The following is a 27,800-nucleotide window of genomic DNA, read 5'->3' on the forward strand; positions in this document are numbered from 1 at the left end:
AGTGTGTGTGTGTGCTTTAATGGAAGAATGACACTCGGAGGGAGGTTTCAGCTTCACAAAAGAGAAGGGGGAGGTGGAATAGGAGGAGGACTTGTATAAGGGAGTATTGAGAGGAGAGGAGGTGATATCAGGATCCAAATAAATAAATACATTTTAAAAAATAAAATGAAAATATTACACCGAGATGCACAATGTTTAAATTTCAGCAGATCAAATAAAGACAAAATCTTGGGGAAAGTGACAAAGGGGAAAGGAATTAGAGTTTAACTCAGAAAGCATGCAAGCTGGTACACAGCATGGGGTGGGGAAAATATTAGAAGAGAAACATTAAAGCTAACTTAGAATCCAATACTCTGAGAAATTACCCTTCAAAAGTAAAGGAGAAATAAAGACTTGGCCAGCAAAGAAAGACGGAGAGCTGTGTTGCCCTAGACACGGCATGTCTAGCAAGCTAAACATGATTGCACAGAGAAAGAATATGATATGAAGAGACACCCAGATCCCCAGAAAGAAAGCACAGTGCAGAACAACGAGTGAGGGTGTGCTGGTCTCATTTCATAGCCTTGTGTGATTTAGAACACCTAGGAGCCATAGCTCTAGCCATATCTCTAAGGGCATTCCCAGAGAGGTTTAACTGGGGAGCGAGATGTCCTCTGAATGTGGTGGGTGACATTCAACCTGTGGGCTACAGCTCTTGACTCAACAACATGGGAGGGGTATATCATCTCTCTCTGCTTCCTAACATGATGTGACCAAGTGCCTCACGCCCCTACCATCGTGTCTCGCCTACCACGAACCACTGCACCCTCTGCAGTGGTTTGAATGTGAGCGGCTCTATTCGGAGGTGTGGCCTTGTTGGAGGAAGTGTGGGAACTGTGGGAGTGGGCTTTGACACCCCCCTCCTACCTGCCTGAGAGTCAGTCTTTTCCTGTTTGCCTGCTAAACAAGATGTAGAACTCTCAGCTCCTCTAGCACCATGCCTGCCTGGATAATAATGAACTGAAACTCTGAACCTGTAAGTAAGCCATAATTAAATGTCCTTTTTAAGAGTTGCCTTGGTCACGGTGTCACTTCACAGCAATGGAAACCCTAACAAACACACCTTCCAACTATTAGTTAAAGTTATTTTTTTTAAGCTGCCTCTGTCCTGCATTTTTGTCACAGCAATGAGAAAATTAACTGATAGTGAAAGCAAAATGAAAGCTTTTTTGTTACTAAGTGGTCTCAGGGGTGACAGTTCCCAAAGGCTAATACTACCAACAACGTATTCCCAATTGGGAGTACTTGGCTAAAAGTGCCAAGCGTGAAGATCCATGTTCCATCCCTGGATCACAATGATAGAAGGAGAGACCTTATTCTCTAGATTTGTCCTCTGACTTCCAGAGTGTCATGGTGTGCCTGCATACTAGAATTTACACAAAAAGAAATACATAAACAAGTACTTGCGACTTATGAAAGAGGACTATGGTATTTGAGAGTGGGCTTGAACTAGCTTGTAAATTGTTTAAGTTCTAGAGAAGCCGATAAAAAGTAAAAACGGGAAGATATCGTTACTTTAAAGGAGAGAATCAAAATCAGACAAAACGTTCAATTCAAACTAAAAATGAAAGAACAGAGGGAGAGAAGTACAAGAGCAAGAGCAGCATACACAAATCAGAAACACATACTAGATATCAACCTGCACTGTCGACAATCACTCTGAACAGCTCTAATTCTAGATCAACGATCACTCTGAACAGCTCTAATTCTATGAACCGAAAGACAGAGACTGTCAGAACAGCTTCACAAAGCAATGTCCATTCAACTATGCGTTGGCTATGGCTTTTGATTCATTTGTATAGATTTGTTGATTTTTATGTCATGCCTATGAGCGTTTTGGTGGCCGGGCATGCATGTGTATGTGAGGTACCCAGGAGGTCAGAAGAGGGCACCTGATCCTGTGGAACTGGAGTCACAGATGGTTGTCAGCTGCCAACGAGGTGCTTAGGAGCCAAAGCTGGCTCATTTGCAGCAGTGATAAATACTCGTAACCACCAAGCCTACCAGGTCTTAAATCCAGAAGAAACCCAGTCTAAGCAGAAATGCACATACAGATTCAGTGTGGAGGGAAGAGCCAGGCATGGGGACACTTGCTTTATCCTGACGCTCTGGAGGCTGAGGAAGGGATGCGGACTCTGACACTACTGTGGAATACAGGATGACACGCTGTCTTACCATCCCCCCAAGAGAAGAAAAGGGATATAAAAAGACAAACTTTGCCAAGACTAATCAAAAGGAAGTGGGGTTGCTACATTGCCATTTCAGATAAAGCAGGCATTAGAGTAAGGAAAGTTATTGGGGCAAGATGGGTAGGAAAGGACGCTATTAGAGAGGAATCAGTACTTCAGAAGACACAATAATCTTCGATGTATATACAGAACATCAAGCTATGTTCATCAATAACTTATAGAACTCCAAAGGGAAACACCATCACAGTAGAAATGGTAGCAGCAGGCCGGAAGTCAGCACAGACACAGGGGAGCTCAGTAGCAACACCAGTGGCAGAGGCAGGCCACACCTTCAACCCCAGCAAATGCACACCATTGGCAACCGTGCATGCAGTCTAGACCAAGAGAGACCACGTTCTGGGCCATCAAACATACTTGGCAAATGGAACAGAATAAATGCCTTACAATATCTTCCCTCAGGTCACAGAAAGAATTAAAGGAGAAACTGGTATTAGGCAGAAAGAACACTGGCCCAAGCACACGAGGGACTGAAGAACACAATGATAACTGACAATCCAATCAAAGGCCGGGGTCTTTTATGCCTGTTCTGTGCCGAGTGCAGGCTTCATAACTCTTCTGTGAAGCCGGGAAGATGCGAGTGTTATATGACTACAACATCCTCCATGCAGCACAGGACTTCCCAGTGAAGCAGCCAGATTCTAATTTGTCAGCCAGCCAACCAAAGGACCAGACACCCGCACAATGTGGAAACAGGGTGGAGATGTCCCTGTTTCTCTCTCGCAGGAACTAGTGTGTCTACTAGAAACAGCCTGCGACCTGAGCTCAGAGCCTGCTTTCCATTCAGCAAGGACACATTCTTAATTCCGAAGCTCTGAGTGTCCCAGCACATTCTGACCTCTATTGAGATTCTTCTCCCTTCGTTCCTTACTGCACATGAAGGGAGTGCTGAGTGTGGAGAACCGTATCTGCCTTCCAAAAACCAAATGGCCAACAGTATGTTTTGATTAATATCAAGTGGAGGCAGATGGGGAAATACTAGTTCTATGAAAACACTGCTTTCTTTGGCTCTCACCATCTATTCCCAACGTTATTTTACCCAGACCACTTCGACAAAAGAGCAACATAAAAATCTGTGGTCAATCGTGAGATTCTTGTGTTTCCCATTTATCACTATAAAAACAAGGGTAACTTCATAACTATTTGTATACGGCTATTTCATGTAGGAGAAATTATCATTATCCATAGAAAAATTATTTCAAAACTGAGGTTTTTTTTCCTTTTAAGTGTCTTGCTTAGTTGTTTTTAATTAAGAATTTAAAATGGGCACAGGATCAGAATAGACCCATCCTCAATAGGAAACAATCATAACATCGTCATTACGGACTTTTAAATTAAAAAAAAAAAGTTGCAAACAATGTTCTGACATATCCCTTTTAGAAAGGCCTAAAATCTCAGGTACTGACAACACGGGACGATGAGGCAGACGTGGAGCAACAGGAACGCTGCTCCTTGCTGCTGTGTGGAACACAAGAACGAAAACCTGTTCGCTCAAGGACAGCATCTGCGCTCGTAACTGCCAACAGTCGGCGGCACCTAAGATGGCTCCTAAGAATGGACAGATGATCTGTGTCCCATCCGGCAAATGCACACTGTTCACAATGTTAAATAGGAGCTTTAAACCACGGGGAAGCTTGAAGGAAACCCAAATGCCCAGTGTGAAGGGAAAGCTGGCAAAGTGGAAGGAGCTGTCTGCTCCATGATGGCAGCTGTGTGAGTTCTGAAATCTGCAAACTGACAGGGACGGTGGGAAGATGAGGCGCTACCAGGACTCGGGGTGATCCTCATGCCACTCTGATGTCAGACACACCTCACAGATTTTTCCACATCCACTCAAAGTACAACCCCAAAGAAGGAAGCCCCGGTGTGCACTGGTGCAGGCCGAGTGAGCGAGCCCCTGGTATAAACGGGGGCGTGGGAACTCTCTTTACACTATGCTTCCTCTTGCTGTGATGTTAAGGGTCTTCTCAAAACAGAACTAAAGTGCTCTTACTACTTGAAAACTTATTTTGAAGGTTTAAAAAAAGGCAAACATTTTTATTTTTCAAAAGTTTTGAGAGAAAGAAATGTTTGATGTGGGCCAGTTTTATCTTTCTAAGCATCCCTGACTTGTTCTTCAGAAGCTCCCACTATTTGCACACAGCTGTAAGAAATTCCCAGCTACCCTTTTGAGTCACAGACTTAGTTTCCTGCCAGGTAGATTCTGGTCTTGACTCAGAGCAACTCCACCCTGGAGCTGTTCCTTCATTTTACAGCCTCGCCTTGCATCCTCATCCACCATGTTGGTAAGAAACACCATCTCTAAAGAAACTGAGACAGCAGTCACAACCATAACTGCAGGCCTCCATATGTATGTGCACACATATGCACCATACACACAGCACATGACATGTAAACACACACGGTCTGGCCAGCTTTAGGGATCTGTCTCGTGCTCCACTCTAAACACAGGGTTGTCAGCATAGACTGCTAGGCCTAGCCTTCCACATGGATTCTGGAGATCTATATTCTGGTCCTTGGATACAGTAGGTGCTTTACCATCTGAGCTATAGCTCCCTCCCCATTACCTCTCCTTGTATCCATCAGGATACGGGAGTCTCCTGTGAGAGTGTGTCTCCTGGTAACATCAGGAGCTGCACCCATCAAGTCTCATCAGCACCACCACCCAAATGTGAACCAAACAGGGATAGTACCCATTGACATGCCAAAGTGGACAGGGAATGCCCACAGGCCTCAACCCAAACAAAGAACTGCAGGCAGCTAAGAGATGCTGAGACCGGGAGAAATAGTCTTACCCAGGGAAGGGCACCCCAATTAGCTACCCAATACCAAACAGTCATCCCTGAAACATTCATACAAGTGACACTATACAGACTAACCAGGGTATATCTATGTATTGGAAATCTCTCTCTCTCTCTCTCTCTCTCTCTCTCTATATATATATATATATATATATATATATATATATATATATTATATATATATTTGCATCAATCAACTTAAAAAGAGTCCATGAATTTGAAAGCTAGCAAGTAAGAGTACATGGGAAGGATTGGAGGGAGAAAGGGCAAGGGAGAAATGGTTATAACTATAGTCTCAAAAAATATCAGAAAAATGAATATTATGAATTTTAAAATAATACATAATTAATATACATTAAAATTAGATTAATTGTGTATATGACCTGACTTGTGGGAAAGATTTTCTAATTTTTTAACCTATCTTTCTAGCATTTGGTGAAAGTAATAAAGTTTGCTCAATAACCTTCCTGCCCTCAAAAAACAAAAATGCTTTTGAACAGAATAACGGGATATACAATAGAAAAAGTATACATCATGTCCGAATCAGCAGGGGAAGAGAATTACACTTCAGAAACAGCACACTAGCTTTGATTTGCCCTGACCCAGAAGCACACATGGCCAGTCTGCCTCAATCACAATGAACCTGGGATCTGAAGCATTTGTATTTCTCTGTTGGTTTTCAGAGGATGGCAGCCGGGGAGACAGAGGACTTTGAAAAAATATCCTACAGTGTTTCTAATCCCAGAGAAGTACTTAGTGTCATGTAAATGCAAGGTCAGTGCTACCTGCACAGTGTGGCTGCAAAAATCAATAGTGATAAAGCCCTGCACTTGACACACAGGCGTGCATGCATGTGCACACACACACACACACACACACGCAAATGCGTGTGCACACTCATGTACAGAGCTAACACACAATAGGAATGCAATGTACATACAGAAGTGCGTTTTCTCATATTTGGGTCTAAGTACATTTTTCACAGGTTTAACTTTCTTAGGGACCCAACCTAACACAGACATAAAGAGACATAAATATATATAGTAGCACTATGAACGGTCTATGACTCATTATGTCTGACACAATATGTATGCATGGGGGATGTTATAATAGATGGGAACAGTAATGTATGCAATGAATGACATAATCCCACAAGTACAGGATCCCAGCTCTTAGAATTAGCCTGCCCCCCCCCCCTCTCTCTCTCTCTGTGTTTAAAACAGAAAATGTTTTCTTTGTTGATCTCCACAGTTAACATTTGCAGTGTCTCCCAATAGGTATATGGTAGATACAGTGACTTGGGTAGTATTAAAAAGCAAACAAGAGAAGAAACATTTTAATATCACAGGACTTGAGGCTCATTCTAAATTCTCACTTGACCCAGGCACCTACAATGTATTCTTTGGAACCTAGTTGTCCTAAAGCTCCCCACAAAAATGAGGGTCATGCCCTCCTTGTTTACAGTGTCAGATTTCCAGTGACGGTCTGGGCCTCCCTGTTCAAGTGACCCTCACAGCCCCGAGTCTGAGTTCATCATGTACTCTCTAGAGTTATGAGTAGACAATGGGGACACTTCAATTAGCTGGAGTATTACCAGCTGAGTTTCAAGGAAACTCACTGACTAACACAGACAACCCCTAAGGTCTCCTCAGCCTACCCCAGGAGAGAAGAGCAAGGGGAACAGGTACCCGGCAAATCTCCACTCTATTGGCAGCTTCCTCCATCTCCTCCCTGAGGGCATCGGCTTTGGCACCCGCAGGCTGAAGGCTGCTGGAAAGCCCTGAAGACTTGGAAGTCTGCTGCCACCTGATGGAAAACAAGAGAGAAAAACGATACACATGAGACAGGTGTTGCTCAGGTGGAGCCCAGGTGGAGCTCAGGTGGAGTCCAGGTGGAGCCCTAATAGAGCTCTGGGGATAAGGCCAAGTGCTGAAGAAATACCTGGCCTCAAGTTGTCAGCAGGAGGCTTGACCAGGAAATACCAGTGCCACACTAGGAAAGAGGCACACCTTTCCACAGGAGAAATGAGTGAAGCTGAGGATCACATGACCCTACCCGCAGGACCAGCATCCTACAGTTTGCAACTGCGTCCTCTATGACCTTCTACATACTAAAGCCAAATGACAGTCACCATTGCTGTCCTCTTTTCTCTGACAAATGACAACTGTTGACATTTATGGAGCAAAGTGCGACCTGCTGATAAAAGTACATGATGCGCCTCCCTCAGATTTTGCTGTGAGATATTTGAAACTTAATCAGGCCCACCATAGTGAACAGCAACATAGCCCACATTTCAAAGTGACCAGCACTGCCTTTCAGTGTGGTCGCTGTCATTCATTTTAAGTTCCTCACAGTGACTGATAGACCTAAAAGCCTATTTGAAGGTAAAACTTTGCACTGGGAAATCTGGAATAGCATCAGGCTATTTAGAACATTTAGAAACCACATAGTAATTCCATAAAACTCTCATCTTTGCAGGGCGGGCCCTGGCCTCTTGAGGAAAACACCCAGGAGACATAGAAGGAGGAATAAATGTTAACACTTGTGTCTAGTTGCTGGAATCAGCATCAGGGAAAGACAGAACAGAATGAAGAGGAAAGGGCTTGGCAGGGTTCTGGGGAGGTTGAGCCCTCACCGGCTCACAGGGACCAGCAGGTAGGAGAAGGACAGACCAGATCATTATCGTTACTTGCCTTCTGGATCTATCATCTTCACCAGGAGAGACAGAGCTAGTTCTAGCCTGTGAGAAGCACAGTAGGCCAGTCAGGGTGACAAATGGCGGCTAAGCCTCACCAGTCTGGGAAGTCCGGAAGATGAAGGGTTGGGGAAATGGGTGGGAAGATGCCTTGCCTAAGATGGACTGCTGGAGCTCACGTAGGAATGTGGTCATGGGTTACCAAGTGTTTCAACTGGCAGGAGACTTGGGAAATCTTCCTAGGAAGTGCCCTGATGAAATGTAACAAGATGAGAGGTTTTCTTTTAAATATAATATTAAGTACTGACCAAACGAGGACCTTCCCCCAACCCTTAGATTGTGTCTGCAGCCTGGCAATTGAGGGGTCCAAATACCAGGACAACATCGTCCTCTGCCCCGGCCTTAACTCAAAAACCTAATCAGCTGGCTAAGCAGTAGCTCTACTGTTGTGCTTTCCCTTCTTATCTGCAGGGCAGTCCTAAGAATGTGGGGGTGTGGGATCAAGGGGGCATTTAATAGGAGAACATCACAAACGTCTCGGCCTCTCAGAATGCAACATGGGGAAACCACTGTACAAAGACTCTCAGACCCTGGGCTGGGTACAGGCTACCAGGAAGACACGAGCCCTGAGAACCACACTGACTCCAGGATAATCAGTTAGAGAAATGTTAGAGCAATTTCTCTAAGTTGAAACAGTAAGAGAAGCTAAGCTAGCAGGAATCGGAACAACACTCTCTGTAGAGACGCGCTCTGCATAAACAACCCATTTGTGCATGCTATCTGGAGTCAGCTACGTAAATAAAGGCATTAAAGTACTGAGAGAGAGACTTGGGTCAAACAAAATGTGGGGCATTGTAGTTATAATTTATATGAAACAGCAAATACACCTCCATGTTGACTATAGGATCAAAATAGAGCCACCATCTGACCAGGTTACCTAAGAGGAACTAGCTAATAGATGGTTTAAAGTGTGTGTGTGTGTATGTGTGTGTGTGTGTGTGTGTGTGGTGTGTGCATGTGCCTCTGTGTGTGTGTGTGTGTGAGTGGTGTGTGTGCATGTGCCTGTGTGTGAGTGGTGTGTGTGCATGTGCCTGTGTGTGTGTGTGTGTGTATGTGCATGTGCCTGTGTGTGTGAGTGGTGTGTGTGCATGTGCCTCTGTGTGTGTGTGCATGTGCCTGTGTGTGTGTGAGTGGTGTGTGTGCATGTGCCTCTGTGTGTGTGAGTGGTGTGTGTGGGGGGGGGCGTGGTGTGTGTGTGTGTGTGGTGTGTGTGCATGTGCCTGTGTGTGTGTGTGAGTGGTGTGTGTGCATGTGCCTGTGTGTATGTGTGTGAGTGTGTGTGTGTGTGTGTGTGGTGCATGGTGTGTGTGTGTGTGTGTGTGAGTGGTGTGTGTGCATGTGCCTGTGTGTGTGTGTGTGAGTGGTGTGTGTGTGGGGGGGTGCATGGTGTGTGTGCATGTGCCTGTGTGTGTGTGTGTGAGTGGTGTGTGTGCATGTGCCTGGGTGTGTGTGTGTGAGTGGTGTGTGTGCATGTGCCTGGGTGTGTGTGTGTGAGTGGTGTGTGTGCATGTGCCTGTGTGTGTGTGTGTGTGAGTGGTGTGTGTGCATGTGCCTGGGTGTGTGTGTGAGTGGTGTGTATGTGTGTGGGGTGTGCGCCTGTGTGCAGGATGGGTGGGGAGGACGTTCAGAGCCGTCTCAGCAGGTAAGAGGGCTTGCTACTCTATCAGAGGGCTGCGGTTCAGAGCTCAATTCTCCCATCAGTGTTCTCTCAGTATATTTAGATCTGTTTCATTGACTGGAAGCAGTCAGGACAGAATTACTTAAACATTGACAAATGCCATGCGTTCCATTCAGCCTTCATTTACACGCTGGTAGAGAAGATGGACCTGACAGATTCACTCGAGCTGTGCTAAAACTCAAAGATCCAGGCATAGAAGTATTGACCAAGACGTGCTGAGCGAGGATGGATAAAGATGACTTTAAGGGGCTCCACGCAGAAGCACTGGGGTATAGTACAGTTCCCGGGCGGCAGACAGGAGTGAAGAATGCCTGGAAGGCCAGATGCAGCTCATCGCCAGGGTTAGGACCTAACAAATGTGGCTGAATGGAAAAAGAGTGTGGGGGTGGTGGGGATATGGAGAACCAGCTGCCTCAGGAGAGTAGCTTGCCATTCCTGCTATGCAATACCACTCTGGAAGTCAGTATGAATTTTTTGGCTGTGTATCCTGACAGCTCTTCCTCCCTGCTAGCATTTTTTTTTGTCTAAGCTCCACCCCACAGTTACCTGGCAACTCTCCTCTTCCCCCTCCCCCTTTTCTCTGCCTCTTCTAGCCTCTTGACTCCCCTCCCCATGCCCTGAATAAACTCTATTCTATACTGTTCTGTGGCCCTCCCTCAGGGGGAAGGGATGCCTCAGCATGGGCCCGCTGAGGCGCCCCCCTTCCCCACACCTCACCACACCTCCACCAGAATATATCCCCCCCCTCTTTTTATAAACACACCACTGGCTGACTAAGTGTGCAGCTTGAAGGGAAACAGCTGGAAGCCAGCTTGGCTGGCTGCTTGATGTGGCTTTCAGCAAAGTCCGACAAGGCAGAGAGGCCCAGGCTGCATGTAGCCCCTCAGAATCAAGGGACAAGAGCAAGAACCTGTACTGAGGATGTCCCTTTCACCCTAGAGACCATCACCTGAATTGACTGGAGAGTCAGGAACTCAGGGGTTTGGGTCAGTCCTCTCATCAGTTACTAAAGCAGAGACATGAAGGGAAGCCAGTGGAGATCGTGAGGGACCTGAGCTATCAAAACCATCTGCCAAGCAACCTTCTATGCCCTAATTCACGGCACAAAGTGGGAAGCCGAAGGCCACTAACGGGATAAAGGAGATAAGTTGCATTTATAACAGGATTGTTTTGGTTTTGTTCCATCTTGCTTTATTTTTGTCTGAAGTACAAAGGTGGCAGAGGGTTTGTGTGCTGTGTTTTAGAGGTAAAATGCCCTCGACAGGCTCGTGTGCTTTTACAGTTGGCCACCAGCTGGCGGCGCTGTTTTCGGAGGTTGTGGAACCCTCTGGCCATGGGGCCGAGCTGGCATAAACATGACTGTAAAGGCTGGGATACAAATTCATAGCCCGGCCTTCCCTCTGGCCGAGCTTTGCTTCTTGACTAGTACGTGATGTGCCCAGTCCCCTCAAACTCCTAGTCCCTCAGCTGTCAACTGCTCCAGCCACCGCACCTTCTCTACCACGATGAAATGCATTCCCTGAACTGTGAACCAAAGTACCCTCCTGCTTAAGAGCTTTCTGTGCAGTGTCCCCTGACGGTGGGAGAGAAAACGACTAATACAGGGTCCAAGCTGAAATCTGTAAGGGCAGACATTGGAAAGAGGAGTTACAGATACCCTTAGCAGATTCAAATGTATAGCATGTATATTCAAATATGTTGCATGTATATTCAAATATGTCACATGTATATTCAAATATGTTGCATGTATACCCAAATATGTAGTATGTATATTCAAATATGTAGCATGCATATTCAAATATGCTGCATGTATATTCAAATATGTTGCATGTTTATCCAAATATATAGAATGACTGAGGGATGGAACCGCTGATCATGGATGAGAGACTCAGACACTTCCCTGGGCTTTCAGAAAGTATGTGTTGCTTAAATTCACTAAACAAGACCAGCCATGACCATGACTTGATGGTTACTCCCTTGCTCATAAAAAAGATTAAAGAAAAAGGCGTGAGAAGGCAGAGACAGGCTTCCACACTAGCATTCAACCATACACAGGAAGTCTGCCTTCTCCTTGTAGAAGCAAAGAAGACCTCGGGGTGAATACCCAGGTTTTTAAAGAAGGAAGTAAAACCCCAAGCCCAGGGAGGGACATGGTGTCTAACTCGTCACAGCAAAGAGCAGGTAGTGCTACTCCAATCAACTTCCATGACTCTCGCCTGACCCCTGAACACTTGTGTCATAGGTGCCATTTTCTGCAGTACAGAGAGACACAGTGATGCAGCAACCCCAGGCTCCTCATGCGTCCTGCTCTCTTCCTGGGTGCTCGGCATGAAGGTACCCTTGGAGTCACGTCGGGATTGTGTCACCACCCCTTTCGTGATAGTTACTTTTGGTTGCTTGATAAAACATCACCAGAAGTGACTTAGGGAAGAAAGCGTCTATTTTGGCTTGCAGTCCTGAGGGAGAGTCCATATGGCAGGGGAGGCGCTCACTGCACTGAGCAGGAAGCTGGGAAGCTGAGACGTCACAGCTCCAGCCACATGCGGAAAGCAGAGAAAGCAAACCAGGAATGGCCGCCCTCAGGGATGTGCTTCCTCCAGCCAGGCTCCATCTCCCAAAGGGTCCATTACCTCCCTAAACAGTGCCACCAACCGAAGACCAAATATTCAAATACCTGACTGTACGGGGACATGTCTCATCCCAATCCCGGCAGCCTGCCATGAAGGAAGGTGGGTTTTACCGCCTCCCACAGCCAACAGCAGACAAACGGCAACAATACCGAGTTTGTTTCCGGCCCTTTGCTTCCGGCTCACCTGATGACTGTAGCAAAGGGCATTCGCTTCCAACTTTATGGCCACGCTGTGAAATTCCCTGTGAAATTCCCTTCTAAAATGTATTTCGAAAGAGTCATTCAGGGGGACTGAGGCTTGGTCTATCTCAACAAAAGAAACTTCTCTGCTGATGTAACCCATGCTGTTTCTGGTCAGGGGTGACTACATATGCCTTCTAGACCACCCCTACCGCCCCAGTATAACATTCTATAGCGTGGCCTTTGTGTTGAAAAGCACTTGGGATATGCAGGGGCTTGAGTTACTTTCCTTGCTGCTCTTAACACCTCTCCTGGGGACAATGGCTGTAACTCCCTGTGCAGAGGTGAGGAGGTGCATTCTAAGAAGTGATTCATCCCAAGCAACGGGTCTACAAATGAGCATGCCTAGGATCTTCTTTCCTGACCTGTGAACCCCATTGCAGGCTCTCAGTCCTAAATCTCTCTGCCCAAGAGTTTCTGGGTTTGCTTGCTTCAAAAAAGTAAAATAAGATGAAATGATGAAATGACTCAGACTGAATTATAAAGGACTTACGGTAGAAACAAACAGTTCCTTCCAGACCAGTGTGTGTGTGGACTTTCATTCTTTTAACTTAGACTTGTGTGTGCACGTGCACATACACACACACACACACACACACACACACACACACACACAGAGAGAGAGAGAGAGAGAGAGAGAGAGAGAGAGAGAGAGAGCAAGTATGTACCATGTCCACACGTAGTAGCCACGGTCAACATCAGGGTCTCTGCCAATGATCTGGTGAAACTACAAGAAGTTTGTAGTTTCTGAGTAGCAGGTACAGAATGGCCCTGGAGGAGCTTCACAGAAGGGCTGTCACAGGGACCCTCAGTCTACACCATCCACTTCAGCAGCTGACACACGTTCAAGAGTGAGCAATGCACATATCTTGATGCACACATATCTCAGTCCTGCCTCTTGGTTCTCATGCCCACTCTCTCCCAACTCAGGCACCTTCTTCCTGTACCCCAAATACAGCACCTTAGACCTCGTGCACTGTGCCCCCTCTTAGGCAGTTTCCTCCACATGTTTGCACGGTTGCCTCCTTCTGGTTATACAGACTCTGACCAAGAAACACCTACTCAAAACAGCACTCTTCTGTTTCCCCATCTGATGCTGGTGCCTTTTCCTCCACCTTTCCTTTCCAAAAATAACCAGTGTGATTTTTTTTTTCTTCAATGTATGGCTGCCTAGAATTGTCCTCTTGCTCATGGTCTACCTTCAAACTCAACTGTAGCCTTCAGGCAGGCAGGGAACCCACGTTTCTGGTCACTGCTGTTACCCCCAGTGCCCGGTACACAGAAGGTATTAAAAACTTAACTGATGAGAACCACCCCCGTACATACACAAACCTTCTCCCACCACCCCAAATATCATGGTCCTGCCAAAGAGGCTGAGAAGAAAGGGAAGAAACTCTACCTGGTCCGGGAAGAATCCATGTCAAGCACCAGCTTTGCTAAATGTTTCCTTTGCTTTTGAATATTTGGAATCTCCACCTGTAGTTCCAGAAGAGGAGACACACAGTCAAACCCAAGGCCAAGTTTAATATCTGAAGGGCTCGACTCTCAGAGAGTACTTCAAGAATTACTGGCAGTCACCTGAATGTTTGCTACAAGTCTCCTGGTCCTTGTTTTCAGAGCAAACCATTTCCTCCTTCAGCACTGTCTTGAGTCTAATCAGCCACAAACAGGAATTAGGTTTCACATTTACAAGCTGATGCCAAGGTCCTGGCTCTAACAACTAGTATACCTACTGCTTTCCTTCCTCCCTTGCCTGCGTGTGTGTGTGTGTGTGTGTGTGTGTGTGTGTGTGTGTGTGTGTGTGTGAAAATCCACCTGAGAGTTGTCACTCACATTTCAAGGATGCAGTATAGTGTACTCACCCCAAGCTCCCCAATGCATTTCTAGAACTTACTTATCTTGCATACATGGAACATTGTTCCCTTGACCAGTAGCAGATAGATTACTCAATTCCTTCCCTAAGCTGCACCTGTTCTCTCTTCCCTGGACACCCCCCAGGCCCCTCATCACCTGGGGCCATTTCCAGGTTCTATGCATCTCTGCTTGGTCGGGGAAGGCCACACTCCTGCTCTTAGCCAAACCAGAAACAAACAAATAACAAAAGAACAAAACAAAACAAACAACAACAACAAAACAGAGCCAATGGCTTCTGTGTCTACTTCCATAAGGGCTAGAAGCAGGAGGAAGGAAGGGCGCACTACCATTTAAGTGCTAGCGGACTTAACTCAAGTGAACAGCTGAGCTCAGAGAAGCCATGGCCTTAGCAGACCCGAGATGCTAAGGGTCTGCTAAGGGATGCCACTGGGACATACAGTTTATATTTATGGAAACAAAGGAGCCATGCTAGCATATTTATAGAAATAAAGCAAGATTTCCCACAGTCAGCAGTGAATAACTCGGCCTCTGTGGAGTTCTCCGCAAGGGCGTCTTCCATATTGGTTGTATGTGGATGCTCTTTTTATATTTTTCTTTCTAAAAATGACTTCCTTGAAAGATTCCAGTGCAGGGTTTTGGTTCCGGGCCCAGCAAAAGTAGGGCAGGGTGTGAGAATTAGAAAGGAAAATTGGCTATGAATTGAACGAAAATCATCTTGGGGCTGAGGTTTTTTTACACAGAGGGGGAAATGTGAGAGAACCCTGGTGCTCTGTGAGGGACTTTCCGCCTGCTCAGCTAAGCTGGGCTGAGGGATGCACCAATGGGATTATCTTCACCAGCAAGAAGCATCAGCTGAGTGCACAGAGCCAGGGGTGGGGCAGGGCTGGGGGGTCAGAGCTTGGCTCAAGTCTCAGCAAGGAGCCTGGATTCCCTTCGGGAGTCTCCTGTCTCTTCCACCCCCACACACTTTGAGGGGTTGCGTCAGGCTTTGGCCAGAGCCTTATGAGGAGCAGGTGCGGCTCCTGAGTGCTCCCCGCCAGAGTGGGATGGGAATAAGGTCAATGGTTAATTGATTCCATCCACAGTGTGTGATCCAAAGGCTTACAGCTGCTCTATGCTGAGCCGTCAAGGCACCGTGTCAATTTATTCTCTGGTCTCCTTTAGGTGCATAACTGATTATTTATTTATACCTCTGCCTCAGAAGGAATATGGAGAGACAAGGACAGGCTGAAGGTGATCTAGAGATGAAACCGGATGTGAACTGGGCAATACTGGAAACCCTTCTAAACCTTCCAGTCCTATGAGATGACGTAATTTTAAATTTAAATGGGCAGGAGATAACTAGAATGAAATCTGAGTCTCGGGAGTTGTGCTAATAACCACATCCCATGTGTGTCACGGCTGAAGAAGGCCAGGGGCTCACAGCACAGAGACAGAAAGTTCCATCCCTCACACAGAGCAACTGTTAGGTTCTGTATGGCCAATGAGATACAACTGAGACAGCCGCACCGAGAGGCCCATAAACATCCCAGCTTGTCTCACTGGATGAAGCTGCGCGAAGTAGGAACTAGGAAAATTGCCTCCAAGATGTTAAGATAGCCTTTTAATAAAATATAAACTATTTTATTTTTATTTAGTATTGTGTAAAATCGAAGAAGAAAAGGACATCAAGCAAAGAAGTCTTCAGAGGCCTTTGCACCAGCTCCCCAGACTCCTCTCAGGAGGGAGCTGCCATTCATGCTACTGGGCATGGAAGCGGGTGTTGGAAGGGCCAGGGTGATAGGCTGGGACTTGGGTGTGGTCATGATGCATCCTGGTGGATGACCAGGTCAGTAACTGGGGAAGGGGAAGGAAACAGTGGAAGGAATGTCACTGCCCCAGGCTCAGCCTCAGTCAGGGTCTCACCTCCGCCAGCAGGAACAGGGGCTCGATCACATCCCTCTCCACTCGCAGCTCAAAGTGGATCAGCTCCTGAGCTAGCTCGTCCTCCGTCTCTCCACAGAGCTTCAGCATCTTCCTGCAAGCAAGAGAGAGCCACCCTGAGTATCCTGGACCACCACATTAGGCAGTCACACTCCATCATTCTTGGCTTGACAAACATCCCCAAGTCAGTGTCAAGAAGCTGGCTGGTTTCTATGGCTACCAGTGACCAAGCTGTTCCCATTGTCTCTGTGTCTGAAGTTGTTGCCTATTCCAAACAGTGCTGAGTGCCAGGGACAATGTGGGGTCCATGGAAACTATAAGAAATGGGGTGAGGGATTGGGGATTTAGCTCAGTGGTAGAGCGCCTGCCTAGGGAGCGCAAGGCCCTGGGTTCGGTCCCCAGCTCCGGAAAAAAGAATCAAAAAAAAAAAAGAAATGGGGTGGGGGGTGGGGGGAGTAGAGTCACCCAAACCCAATCCACCAGCATCGGGATCCAATTGCTTCCTCTTTCCTCTGGGATGGTTGGAGAGAGCAGGTAAGATGGGTCCTCTAACACACACCACACCTTCAAGCAAATACCTAAAACTCGATTCTGATAGGGCCTCACCAGGAGAAAATACTCCTAAGCCGTGAAAATTTACTTAGTACACAATGAATATTTAGTGTGTATATAGAACAAGCCAGAAAGTCACCCTACAAATTGCCCAATACAGACTATATGGCAGACAACATAAAGAGAAAGTTATTCCATTTTCTGAGAAAGGAAGACTATTTCAAAGATGTTAGTTTCCCCCAAGTGGCTGCCTTCTTAACACAGTACAATGTTCATTGAGACTCGGGTAGTTTTTTTTTTGTTTTGTTTTGTTTTTTCTTTTCTTTTCTTTTCTTTTTTTCGGAGCTGGGGACCGAACCCAGGGCCTTGCACTTGCTAGGCAAGCGCTCTACCACTGAGCTAAATCCCCAACCCCTCGGGTAGGTTTTAAATGCCAGTGAAAGAGTAAGCAGACAGTTCATTCTCAGCTGACAGAATGCCTCCTCTATTCTAATACGTTTGCACATAACATGATGCTACCACTCGGCTAAAAACATCCCCACCGTTGGCTTTGTATTCAACTTACTTTACACACATGGCTCTTCCCCCAGTGCAGGGACTGAACCCAGAGGTTTACACACAAGCAGCAAGAACGCCACACTGAACTTCCTCAGCTCTACCTGCTTTTCAAGGGGAGTGATCTTTAGGACTCGTTCATATTTGCTTGTGGAAATTAATCACTTTGTTACGTAGAGTTCCTTTTTATTGAACATGTCTACCTCCATGGTAAGCTTTTCCATAATCGAAAGGTTTTAGTGACCATATACACACTACTGCGGCATGTATGTATGCATGTATGTATGAATGCATGTATGTATGTACCATGTGTCACATATCACATCCACATGCATATACATGCATGCCCAGCTTCTTTCTGTTTGAGGCTTTCCACTGCTCTTTCCACTGGTGACTCTCAGCATGGATTCCTATCAAGTTGGTGAGTCTGTATGCCAGCTCTCTCAGGTTCTCCAAGACCCATGGTCCATGGAATATTCCTCACACCCTTGGCTACTTCTGAACTGGGACCTGGTTATTTGAATTTATCTGCTACTCTTTATATACTCATGTATCTGGAGGGAAATGGAAAATGGGCTCTAGTTCTCTATCTTTACTGTAAATGTCAACTCCCAGCTTGTGGTTTTGGTTTTGCACCTTTGGAAGGGTGCTTTCCACGGAACCTTCTGGCACTTTCCTTCATATTCCTTATGCTACTTCCTAGCTTGTAAAATATTAAGCATTAGTTGTTGACACCCAACTACATAAAATGATCATTTAATTTGTGTTCACATTTTATTGTTCTCTGCTTATTTAAAATATTTATATTTTATTATATATTACAGGCTGCCCATTCCCATCCAGAAATCCAAGCTTTAAATTTTTAATTATTATTTCATTTAAATTAAATATTCATATATTTAAATTATTATTTTATGCCTATGGGTGTTTCCATTCTTCTGTTCATGATAGGTGTGCAGTCCAGAAGAGGGTGTCAGATTCCCTGGAACTGACAGTTGTAAACTGCCATGTTTGGATCCTCTGAGAGAATAGCCAGTGCTCTTAACCACTGAGTCATCTCTACAATCTCCCCAAATCCAAGCTTTCCACATCACACCAGTCAGAATAACTAAGATAAAAAAACTCAGGTGACAACAGATGCTAGCGAGGATGTGGAGAAAGAGGAACACTCCTCCATTGTTGGTGGGATTACAAGCTAGTACCACTCTGGAAATCAGTCTGGAAGTTCCTCAGAAAATTGGACATAGTACTACCTGAGGACCCAGCTATATCACTCCTGGGCATATACCCAAAAGATGTTCCAACATATAACAAAGACACATGCTCCACTATGTTCATAGCAGCCATATTCAAATAGCTAGAAGCTGGAAAGAACCCAGATGCCCTTCAACAGAGGAATGGATACAGAAAATGTGGTACATCTACACAATGGAGTACTACTCAGCTATCAAAACAATGACTTCATGAAATTCATAAACAAATGGATGGAACTAGAAAATATCCTGAGTGAAGTAACCCAATCACAAAAAACCACACATGGCATACACTCACTGATAAGTGGATATTAGCCCAAAAACTCGAATTATCCAAGTTACAATCCATAGACCACATGAAGTTCAAGAAGAACAACCACCAAGTGTGGATGCTTCACTCCTTCTTAAAAGGGGGAACAAAATATTCACAGGAGGAAATACAGAGACAAAGTGTTGGACAGAGACTGAAGGAAAGGTCATCCAGAGACTGCCATACTGAGGATGCAGCCCATATACACGCAGCCACCAAACCCAGACAATATTACTAATGCCAAGAAGTACCTGCTGACAGGAGCCTGATATAGCTGTCTCCTGGGAGGCTCTGCAAGAGCATGACAAATACAGAGGCAGATGCTCTCAGTCAACCATTGAGCTGAGAACAGGGTCCCCATTAGAGGAGTTAGAAAAAGGATTGAAGGAGTTGAAGGGGTTTGCAACCTCATAAGAACAACAATACCAACCAACCAGAGCTCCCAGGGACTAAACCACCATCCAAAGAGTACACATAGACAGACCCATGGCTACAGCTGCATATGTAGCAGAGGATGGCCTTATTGGGCACCAATGGAAGGAGAAGCCCTTGGTCCTACCAAGGTTAGACCCCCTAGTGTAGGGGAATGTCAGGGCGGGGAGGCAGGAAGAAGTGGGTGGATGGGTGTGGGAACACCCTCATAGAAGGAGGAGAAAGGGGATGGGATAGGGGGGTTATAGATGGGAAATCGGGAAAGGTTATAACATTTCAAATGTAAATAAATTTTTAAAAAATCCAATAAAAAAAGTTGGAGTCTTTGAAGCATTTTAAGTTTTAGATTTTTTTTTTTTATAATGAAGACACCTGGTAAATGCTATAATTACTCTAAAACTCTGTACAAACTGTTTGGTCTCGAGCATTTAAGAGAAGCGCTTACTCCACCTGTGCTGGAGTTGAGCTGCACAGCCAGTGCGTCCTGGGCACTGGGCTCTGCACTCAGGCTTGCCTGCTGTGTGCCAGGCTGAGCCCCAAATACCAGACACTCTTCCGACCGGCTCAGGACATCAAATACTCAGTAGGTATGAGCTATGCCTTCTTGACCTCACCTCCCCTGGACAGGTGCCAACCTCGGATATATTCATTCCATTTTGCCCCTAGGATACAGCTGTCTTCCTGGAGTCTTCCTCCAGCACTTCTGGGCTTTGCCCTGGCTCTGCCCTGAGTTGATCGCCCAGCATCTTTTGTTCACCCTTCTCAGGAAGTGACATCATGTCTTAGGGCCACAGTCCTCAAATCCCTCTCTATGCATCCATGGACTGGACCTTGGGTACAGCACTGAACAGTGTCTCTTTTTCTCTCCAGGCTGTTTTAACCTGATTTTAAGCTTTCTTTGATGCTTTCGGTGGATCGGGAGGCACTGCGATTCTTGTTCTCTGTGATGGCACAATGCATATTTCCAGAGGATGTGCAGTCTTGGGTCACTACTATTCAGGATCCCAAACCTTGGGCTCTGATTAATGTTTTTTCCACTGTTGTAGGAGCTCCACAGGCCCTTCCAGTTAGGAACTCAAGTCCTTCCATCTGGAAAATGTTTTTAGATTATTCTTTTTATTATCGTTATGATTTCTTCCTCTCTTTCTTAAAACTCCTGCTATTTAAGCATGGCTTCTGGAACTGCTCCCCAGATTCTTCAAGTTTGTCTCTGTGCCATGTCTTTGTCTGCATGCTTCGTTTTCTGGACGATTTCCCCCAAATCATCTTCGACTGAGAATTCCGCGTCAGCAGTCATTTGTTTTCATTTCTTCCAATTTGCTTTTGATTTCTGAATGTTCCTGCCCCGTAAACATCTCATACCAATATCCTTCTGATTTCATGGCTGCGCGGCCTGCCCTACCATTAGAAAATATACCCAGCAGCTCTCTTTTAAAACCTTCCCTCCCCACCCCAATTCTAGTTCCTTCAAATCACATTTCATTCCGGGATTGATTGAGGTTGGACTTTCTTCAGATGCTTGAGGAAATTGTGAGCTTGCTTCTGTTTAAGGGTGGGGATGGCAAGCTTGGTGCATGAGATGGGGGGGGGGTGGGTGAGGCAACTCTGAGAAATGTCAGCTGAATGGTCAGGGTGAGCCATGGGCGCCTCTAACATCCTCACAGCCTTAGGTCCTTCTGTGGAATCTCACAGGTTCTCCAGGAAAGATACTTCTTTCCCCTTTCTTTCCAGGAGGAGAAAAGTCTGGGGCCATGGGTTGGAGGAGTGTCACATCTGTTACGCCTAGGAACCCAAGATTTTCCTCTCTAGTGACTGGTACAGCTGTACCTTGCTGTGCCCAGAGTTCATTACTTCAAAAGTGTTTCTGTTTATCCCCACGGAGAGCTGTGCTGGGGGTGGATGAGGAGGGGAACCTGCAGGTGTGAACAGTACAAACTTCAGGTTCCCTGGATACCTGAAAGCTTGAAGTCCCCACTCATTATTTTAAGAGTCTGTTCCACCTCAAAGTCCCAGAGGCCCAGATGCTGTCGCTCTGAGCATGCGAGAATTCCTTGCTGTATATTATATCAGATCTTGATGCACTGAATGCTGCTGCTGTGTGTGCATGGGGGTGGGGGTACTGTACTCAGACATGCCCAGTAGACTCCTTATTTGATACTGGTGTCTTTACAAAGCTGATGATCGAACCAGAGACTTCATATATGGTAGGTAAATGTGCCACAAGGAGCCGCATCCGGCCTGTTCTTGGTTATCCCTGTGGCTGAAGGCTCACAAAAGTCACTGCACTGATGTCTTTTTCTTTTCTCTTGCCACCATTGTGGCCATAATATGGCTAAGGAAAACAAAACTGTCTGCATTCTAGCTTTAGTAGATTCTGGAAAGGAGCGAGATCAGTGGGTAGCCAGCTTGTCTTTCTATAAACTCTACAGTGTCACTGTGTTTCTGTCCATGTGTACAGAGTTCACGTGTATATCCCTACGATGCTCCATATTTTAAACAGTCTATTTCATTTGCATCTGTGATGACTGGGGACACAAGCAGTAAATGCCCTCACCATCTCCGTTAGCTACTTTTCTTATTGCTTTGATGGAATGCCTGGCGTGAAGCAACTTAACGGAGGACGATTTCTTCTGACTCGGGGTTGTAAAGGGTGCTGGGGATGGCAAGGCACTGGCTTGATCATATCTCAGCACAAGGAGACAGAGACCAGACAAGAATGGGGTCGGCTATAATCCTCAAGGCCCATCCAGGAGAGTGCCTCTTCCTTTAGCTAGCCCCTACCTCCCAAAGGTTCACAAACCAGCAGCCACCAGCTGGGGACCAAATGTTCAAACACATGAGCCTCCGTGGGACATTCCCCTCCAAACCATAGCACCTTCATCGCTATCTCATATCTACCCTGTCTCCTCTGTGGATAGCTGAATTTTACCTTCTATTGGTCTCTCTCTTTCTCTTTCTACTGGTTTAGAAGATACAAGGACCATTCTATCCCTGTCCATGTGTGCACTGGGACTTCTCTTCAAGACTGTCCCCTTAAAGGGATCACAGATATCTTATGGACTCAGACTGTGGTCCAGGCAGGTCTGGCACTCACTAGGTAGCTCAGACTATCCTCTAATTTGTATTGATCCTCCTGCCTCAGCATGTCGACTGCTGAGATTACAGGTGTGAGCAACCACACCTGGCTTCCTATTCTTTTTGCTTAACATACACACATACACACACATACACACATACACACACATACACACATACACACACACACACACGGAAAGAGAGAGACAGAGACAGAGAGTAAATTTAAAGGTAATATATCCTACCTTATTTTCAAATATTTCAAGATATGAAAATACTGCTCTCTCCCCAGCGTTTCCTATTGATACTGCCTAGTTTTCAGTTTTACTCACCAAATTTATCATTCTTAAACTGTTGGGTTTTTCTTTTATTTCAATGGCCGTATTTTATTTACACTGAAGGACAGTAGAGTAAACCATCCAAATCATGCCCCTTTGGCATAAGGATTATTTTGAGGTGAAGGCAAATAGAGGGGAAAAAAATAAAAATTGTGGTCTTCCTTCCACCTCACCTAAATGCAAAATGTAGGTTTACAAACACGTCCCTCCTCCCTTGGACCTGGAAGAACAGATATTAATCACCAGATGCCTTCAGATCCCAAGACAGAGCCACAGGAACCCACGTTGTAATTTTTGCCAGCGAGTCCTGCCTTCTGCTAACTCCCCACAGCTTTCTCTTCCTACAATCTGCCACTTAAGAAACTCCTCTCCCTTTGTCTTCTCCTTGCTACTCTTTTGTCAAAATAATGCACAAGCCCACGTTCTAGCCCCCACCACCCTGCCCCACGGCCCCGGTTACTCATCACCTAACTACCCCATGTGCACGCCTCACACATGTTGGGAAAAGCGTCTGCTCGCCTACTGGAGAGCTGTCAGCTGTTAATCTTGTTTGCAGGGCCCTGGCCCAGGTGCCTAGGAAGGCAAGAAGGAGAATAAACTTCTTCCTCCCATACAGCACAGTAACCTCGAGTCCTTTGGTGTTATGCTCACCTCAAAGCTTTCCTCTGGACACAGTCCATTCCGTGAAACTTCAGTCTACTCGATATGCAAACTGTACTTTCAAATTAGTCCCTATCCTATCCCGAAAATCCTGAATCTCCCCTTTATTCTTAGATGATGACTTCGTCTAAACTGGACTTTCCTGAATTCTTACCCAGTACCTGAACACATCCTCGACCGTCCCCTGTCGTTTATTTAGCTCACGGATGGCCTGCTAGCAGCTTAACGCCTGCTGGAGGCCATCTTCTTTATCCTTCCGCTGACTTTAAATCATGAATGTCTTTCCATAGATCACAGAACTTTTCATGCTCCTTTATTTAAGAGGCACGTTTGTCCTCCTACCTACAGCTGAGAATCTTCACCTCCAAGCTTCCCCCTCTCCGCCATCTTACTCAGTACGCCGTCTAGATCCGCCATCTTACTCAGTGCGCCGTCTAGATCCGCCATCTTACTCAGTGCGCCGTCTAGATGGATGGCGCAGCGCCTCCTGGGAACAGGGCTCAGGGCTTCTTCAGCCTCTACCTCATTGCATTCGGTGTCCAAGTCCATCAACTCTGCATTGGTGCACAGCCTCTACTTTAGCTCACACGTTTATCAGCAGCTTACTTCCAGTTCATTAAAGAGTTCTGATTTTTGTCTTTGTTTATTCAGCTCTGCCGGCGCGATTCAATCTCCTTTGTCAAGGACTTCGTTTTTGATTCGTTAGACAGTTTCTCTCTAGTTTATTAGTTTGCACTTTTTTACTCGTCGTTCTGTTACTCTTGCTTCTTACGGTGCTGAACTGGCCGCTGAGTGGAGGACACTCTGAGGATTTCACCTCCCAGTGAGCTCTTCTTGTCTTGCTGGGAACCGCATAGGTTCGGACATCTGATGGCCGTCATCTGTCTGCTGCACTTGAGCCTGGGGATCTCGCTGTCCTTCGCCAGACTTCCCTTCATCACGATGACACACTTGTGACATAGACAACAGCACTTTGGCTAAGGGGCTTGATTTTTTTCCTGGTAACAACGCCCTCCTCACCCAGGACTAGATCGCTCTGGTGAACAGGTACGTATCAGCTCAGGAGCCCCAAGACCAAATCCCCAGCACAAAGGAGATTTATCTGCTCCAGAGGGACCAAGAGCAGGGAATAAGAGACAGAGACGGGAGATAGATGATGAGGGAGAAGGGGAAGGGGAGAATGGAGAGGACACAGGGATATAGTCCCAGGGGACAAAGGATTGGCTCTAGACAGAGACAGATAGGAAAACAGTGGTTTATAAAGGTAAAGGGGAGACCTGTGTTAGGATGAGGTGTCTAATTTTAATGGGGCCTATTAATTAGTTTAATTAGCCAAAGGGGGCTTTTGATTGCTGGACTTCAATACTTTGATAGCTGGAACTTGGTAGTCAACCACAGAAGGAGGAAGTGGGCAAAGAAGGGAATAGGTGTTCATGGCTAGCTTGAGGAATGTAATCTAATGGATTTTAGCAAAGCAGATGGAGTGAGGAGCGAGAGCCATGTTTGAGAGCTGACTAGAGTCCCTTCACCTGCTGCTCCATGAGGTGACTTAGACCCTCACTACAGATGGGAACTTACCTAGACTTAGTACAAACACACACATGGCATCGCCTTACCCGAGAAGTGTGTCATCTCCCAGGATCGCAGACCCCTCCATCAGGCACTGGGCCAGTGTCGTCAAAGGCAGCTTTTTCTGGAAAGGAAAAAAAAAAATGCCACACTGAGAACCTCCCATCCGTGTCCTCTGTGGCAGCAGAGTCGAATACTGGAAAAAAGATATTTTACTAATATAGATGTGGACCAAGCCAACTTCAAACCACGTTTAATCCTGAAGTGTTCATAAGGGTCAGACTTAAGAGATAACCACAACTGGAAACTTAGTAAACAATGTGCTGCTTTGAAGAGCCAGCCCATTCTACACTTTAAAGGTGATGTCTGATAACAGACAGACTACTTCAAAATCAATGAAGGTTTGAGCAATGCACTCATTTCCCCCGGGACAGCTATTTCCTTGATGAGTCCACCCACCCCATTTTATAAATAAGACAGCGCATTCTCAACAGAGGAGAAGTGTTCACAAAGGATTGCAGTGCACACCAAAGGCCAGCAAGCTCATGCAAAGGCACTCCACCTCATTAGTGACTCAGGAAACCCAGTCAGTCATCCAAACAAGGAACCCTCCCTCACCCAAACCCACCTAGACAGCTCTAGTTAACTTTTATTTAAGTAGAAGATGAACGCTGGCTTAGCATATATAGAAAGGCATTCTCATATTTCTGGTTGTGAGCCTAGCCTTTAATAGCTGAGCCATCTCTCCTGCCCTAGAAGAGCATTCTCATTGGAAATTTAAAATAGTCCTTCAGTGTGGCAAAGTTCAGTAGAAGCTTAAACACTAAGAAAGCTGCTGTTATACTCCTGGAATGGCCACATGCCCCTAAGAGGTACAAACAAGTATCAGAATGAAGACATGATCAGCAGTGTGACTAGAAGCCTCTACGTAACAACTAGAATTTAACTCAAGTATCCATGGGCTAAGAGAATTTTGCCTGACCCTGTGAAAAGCCATCCCTTGGCCTTCATCAGACACCATGATGGTGCCTGGATTCTTGTGGGCCCTTCTACTAAAAGTATAACCATATGTCATCTCACTCTTGCATGTGCCTGTTCATTTTCACTCTCTATTTTCCTCACAAACATCAGTATATGCTTTGATTGAGTGTAAAAGGTTCCCCCACAGGTTCGCGTGCACAAAGGGTTCGTCCCATCTGGTGGTGCTGTTCTGGAATACTGTGGAACCTGCCCAGGTCACGGAATGGTGGACAATACAGTGGGCACAGTCCAGCAGGGGTACACATTTGATAGTCACAGGTCAGGCCCAGTTCCAGCCCGAACTCTGCTTTCTGATCCTCTGACTCGTGAGCAAGTCACAGCACAAGCTGTGCTAACCACACCTCCCCACGATGCTAACCACACCTCCCCACGATGGACCAATTCCCCCTGAAACCATGAGCCACAATAGTCCTCCCCTCTTAGGTAGCTTCTGTAAGCAACATGTCACTCCTCTCTCTGGGTCTTGCCCGCCTATCTAGGTGGAGGTATCTTTCATATCATTTCTTATTATTATATCTAGAGCTGGACCCCCTCTTCGTTTTTAAAATGAAGAGAGATGGAGAGACATGGAGGTGAATCTGAGGGCTTGGATTCCACGGTCAGGAGGAAAGGGGATGGGGTAACAAAAAGAAGAGTGATGTTTTTATTCATGTAGATGAGTTAGGAATCAAGAAATCAGAAGGAAGACATTGGGAACAAGGAAAGACGTAAACCAGGTGGCACCTTTGCATCAAGAGAGACGGGGTAACCGATCGTCAAAGGCAGCAGATGGGATGGATGCTAAAAGGCCTTATCGCCAACAGGCTACAAGTCACTTCTACTTCTGAAAAAATTCCCTGAGGCCAGGGTAAGGGCTCCACATCACCCTGTTCTGTAGCCGCCTCATAGCTACCAACTGTCCATCACCCAAGCCTTATCTGCTTTCTCCCACCCTCTGCCAAACTCCACTTCATATGAAAGGACACTCGGGTGCTAAACACATTTCCCTCGCCAAAGGATCCATGTTGATCCTGATCCTCGTTGAATGAATGAATTCTGCAGCATGCTTCAAGCGAGCCCATGGTTTTTGGGGTTGAAGACAAGCTCTTAAAATTAACTTGTCCCCAGCGCTAGAGTTCATATTAAAAACTAAAGAATAAGACATGAAAAGACAGAGTGTCCCCGGGTTTAGATGCACCAGTCTGTCATATCTGAAATGACTGTTCCTTCTAAAATTATCCCGGGCTTAAGAGGCATGGGTTGTAAGATGACTCAGGCACAAAATCTCCCATACTCTGTTCCCCACACATATCTGTATTTGTGTTCTCACGTGCGTGCAACTCTGAAGACTACTTCCCGATGTCGATTCTCCTCTAATTCTCTGTCCTACAAATCAGCGTGTGTGACTTAGTCCCCTCAAGGCCGAGGCTTCTTGCTCAGACCATACTGGTTTTCCAAGAGCCTTACTAACAGCCACAGGTTGAAGCTCCTTCACAAACCAAGCACAGCACAGTCATTTACAAGTACTGCCTCATTACACTCACAAATGTCACCACTGGGTAAGAAATCACTGCTATTGCCACTTTCCAAGTGAACCAGCTTAAGGCTTATGAAGTCATTCACTCCCTCAAGATTCTGCAGGCAACATGAAGAAGCAGCTTCACTTCACTGGAGACCCAGGCTGGACCTCAGAGCTCTCCCACTAAATTGCCTGTTATTTTAAATTGTTGGGCTAGTGTGTCAGGCAGATCCCATGCAGCAAATACTCATGGACTGTCTGTTCCTGACACTGGTCTATTTTTATCGCCGCCTACCAGGTGGCGGGCCCTGTTTTAGGCACCGAGAACGAG

The 27,800-nt window shown here is 46.0% G+C and overlaps 1 protein-coding gene across 11 annotated transcripts in view; it reads right to left on the reverse strand.

Moving 5' to 3' along the window:
- The window catches only part of Arhgap44 (Rho GTPase activating protein 44), a 167,278-nt gene that overhangs the window by 42,917 nt on the left and 96,561 nt on the right, over nt 1–27,800 (reverse strand). For 8 of the 11 annotated variants that reach the window (XM_087571828.1, XM_087571831.1, XM_087571824.1 and 5 more), the window contains exons 4-7: nt 24,978–25,054; nt 16,169–16,280; nt 13,788–13,864; nt 6,775–6,892 (exon numbers count right to left, since the gene is read on the reverse strand). In XM_087571828.1, coding sequence (XP_087427954.1) covers nt 6,775–6,892; nt 13,788–13,864; nt 16,169–16,280; nt 24,978–25,054 — 384 coding nt within the window. Of the gene's footprint in view, nt 1–6,774; nt 6,893–13,787; nt 13,865–16,168; nt 16,281–23,753; nt 24,312–24,977; nt 25,055–27,800 lie in introns of those variants that run through there. The other 3 variants (XM_087571833.1, XM_087571832.1, XM_087571829.1) reach the window with 2 other exon arrangements.

This window comes from Rattus norvegicus, chromosome 10 (assembly GCF_021556685.1).
Source record: "Rattus norvegicus strain SHRSP/BbbUtx chromosome 10, alternate assembly SHRSP_T2T, whole genome shotgun sequence".
Lineage (NCBI taxonomy): Eukaryota > Metazoa > Chordata > Mammalia > Rodentia > Muridae > Rattus > Rattus norvegicus.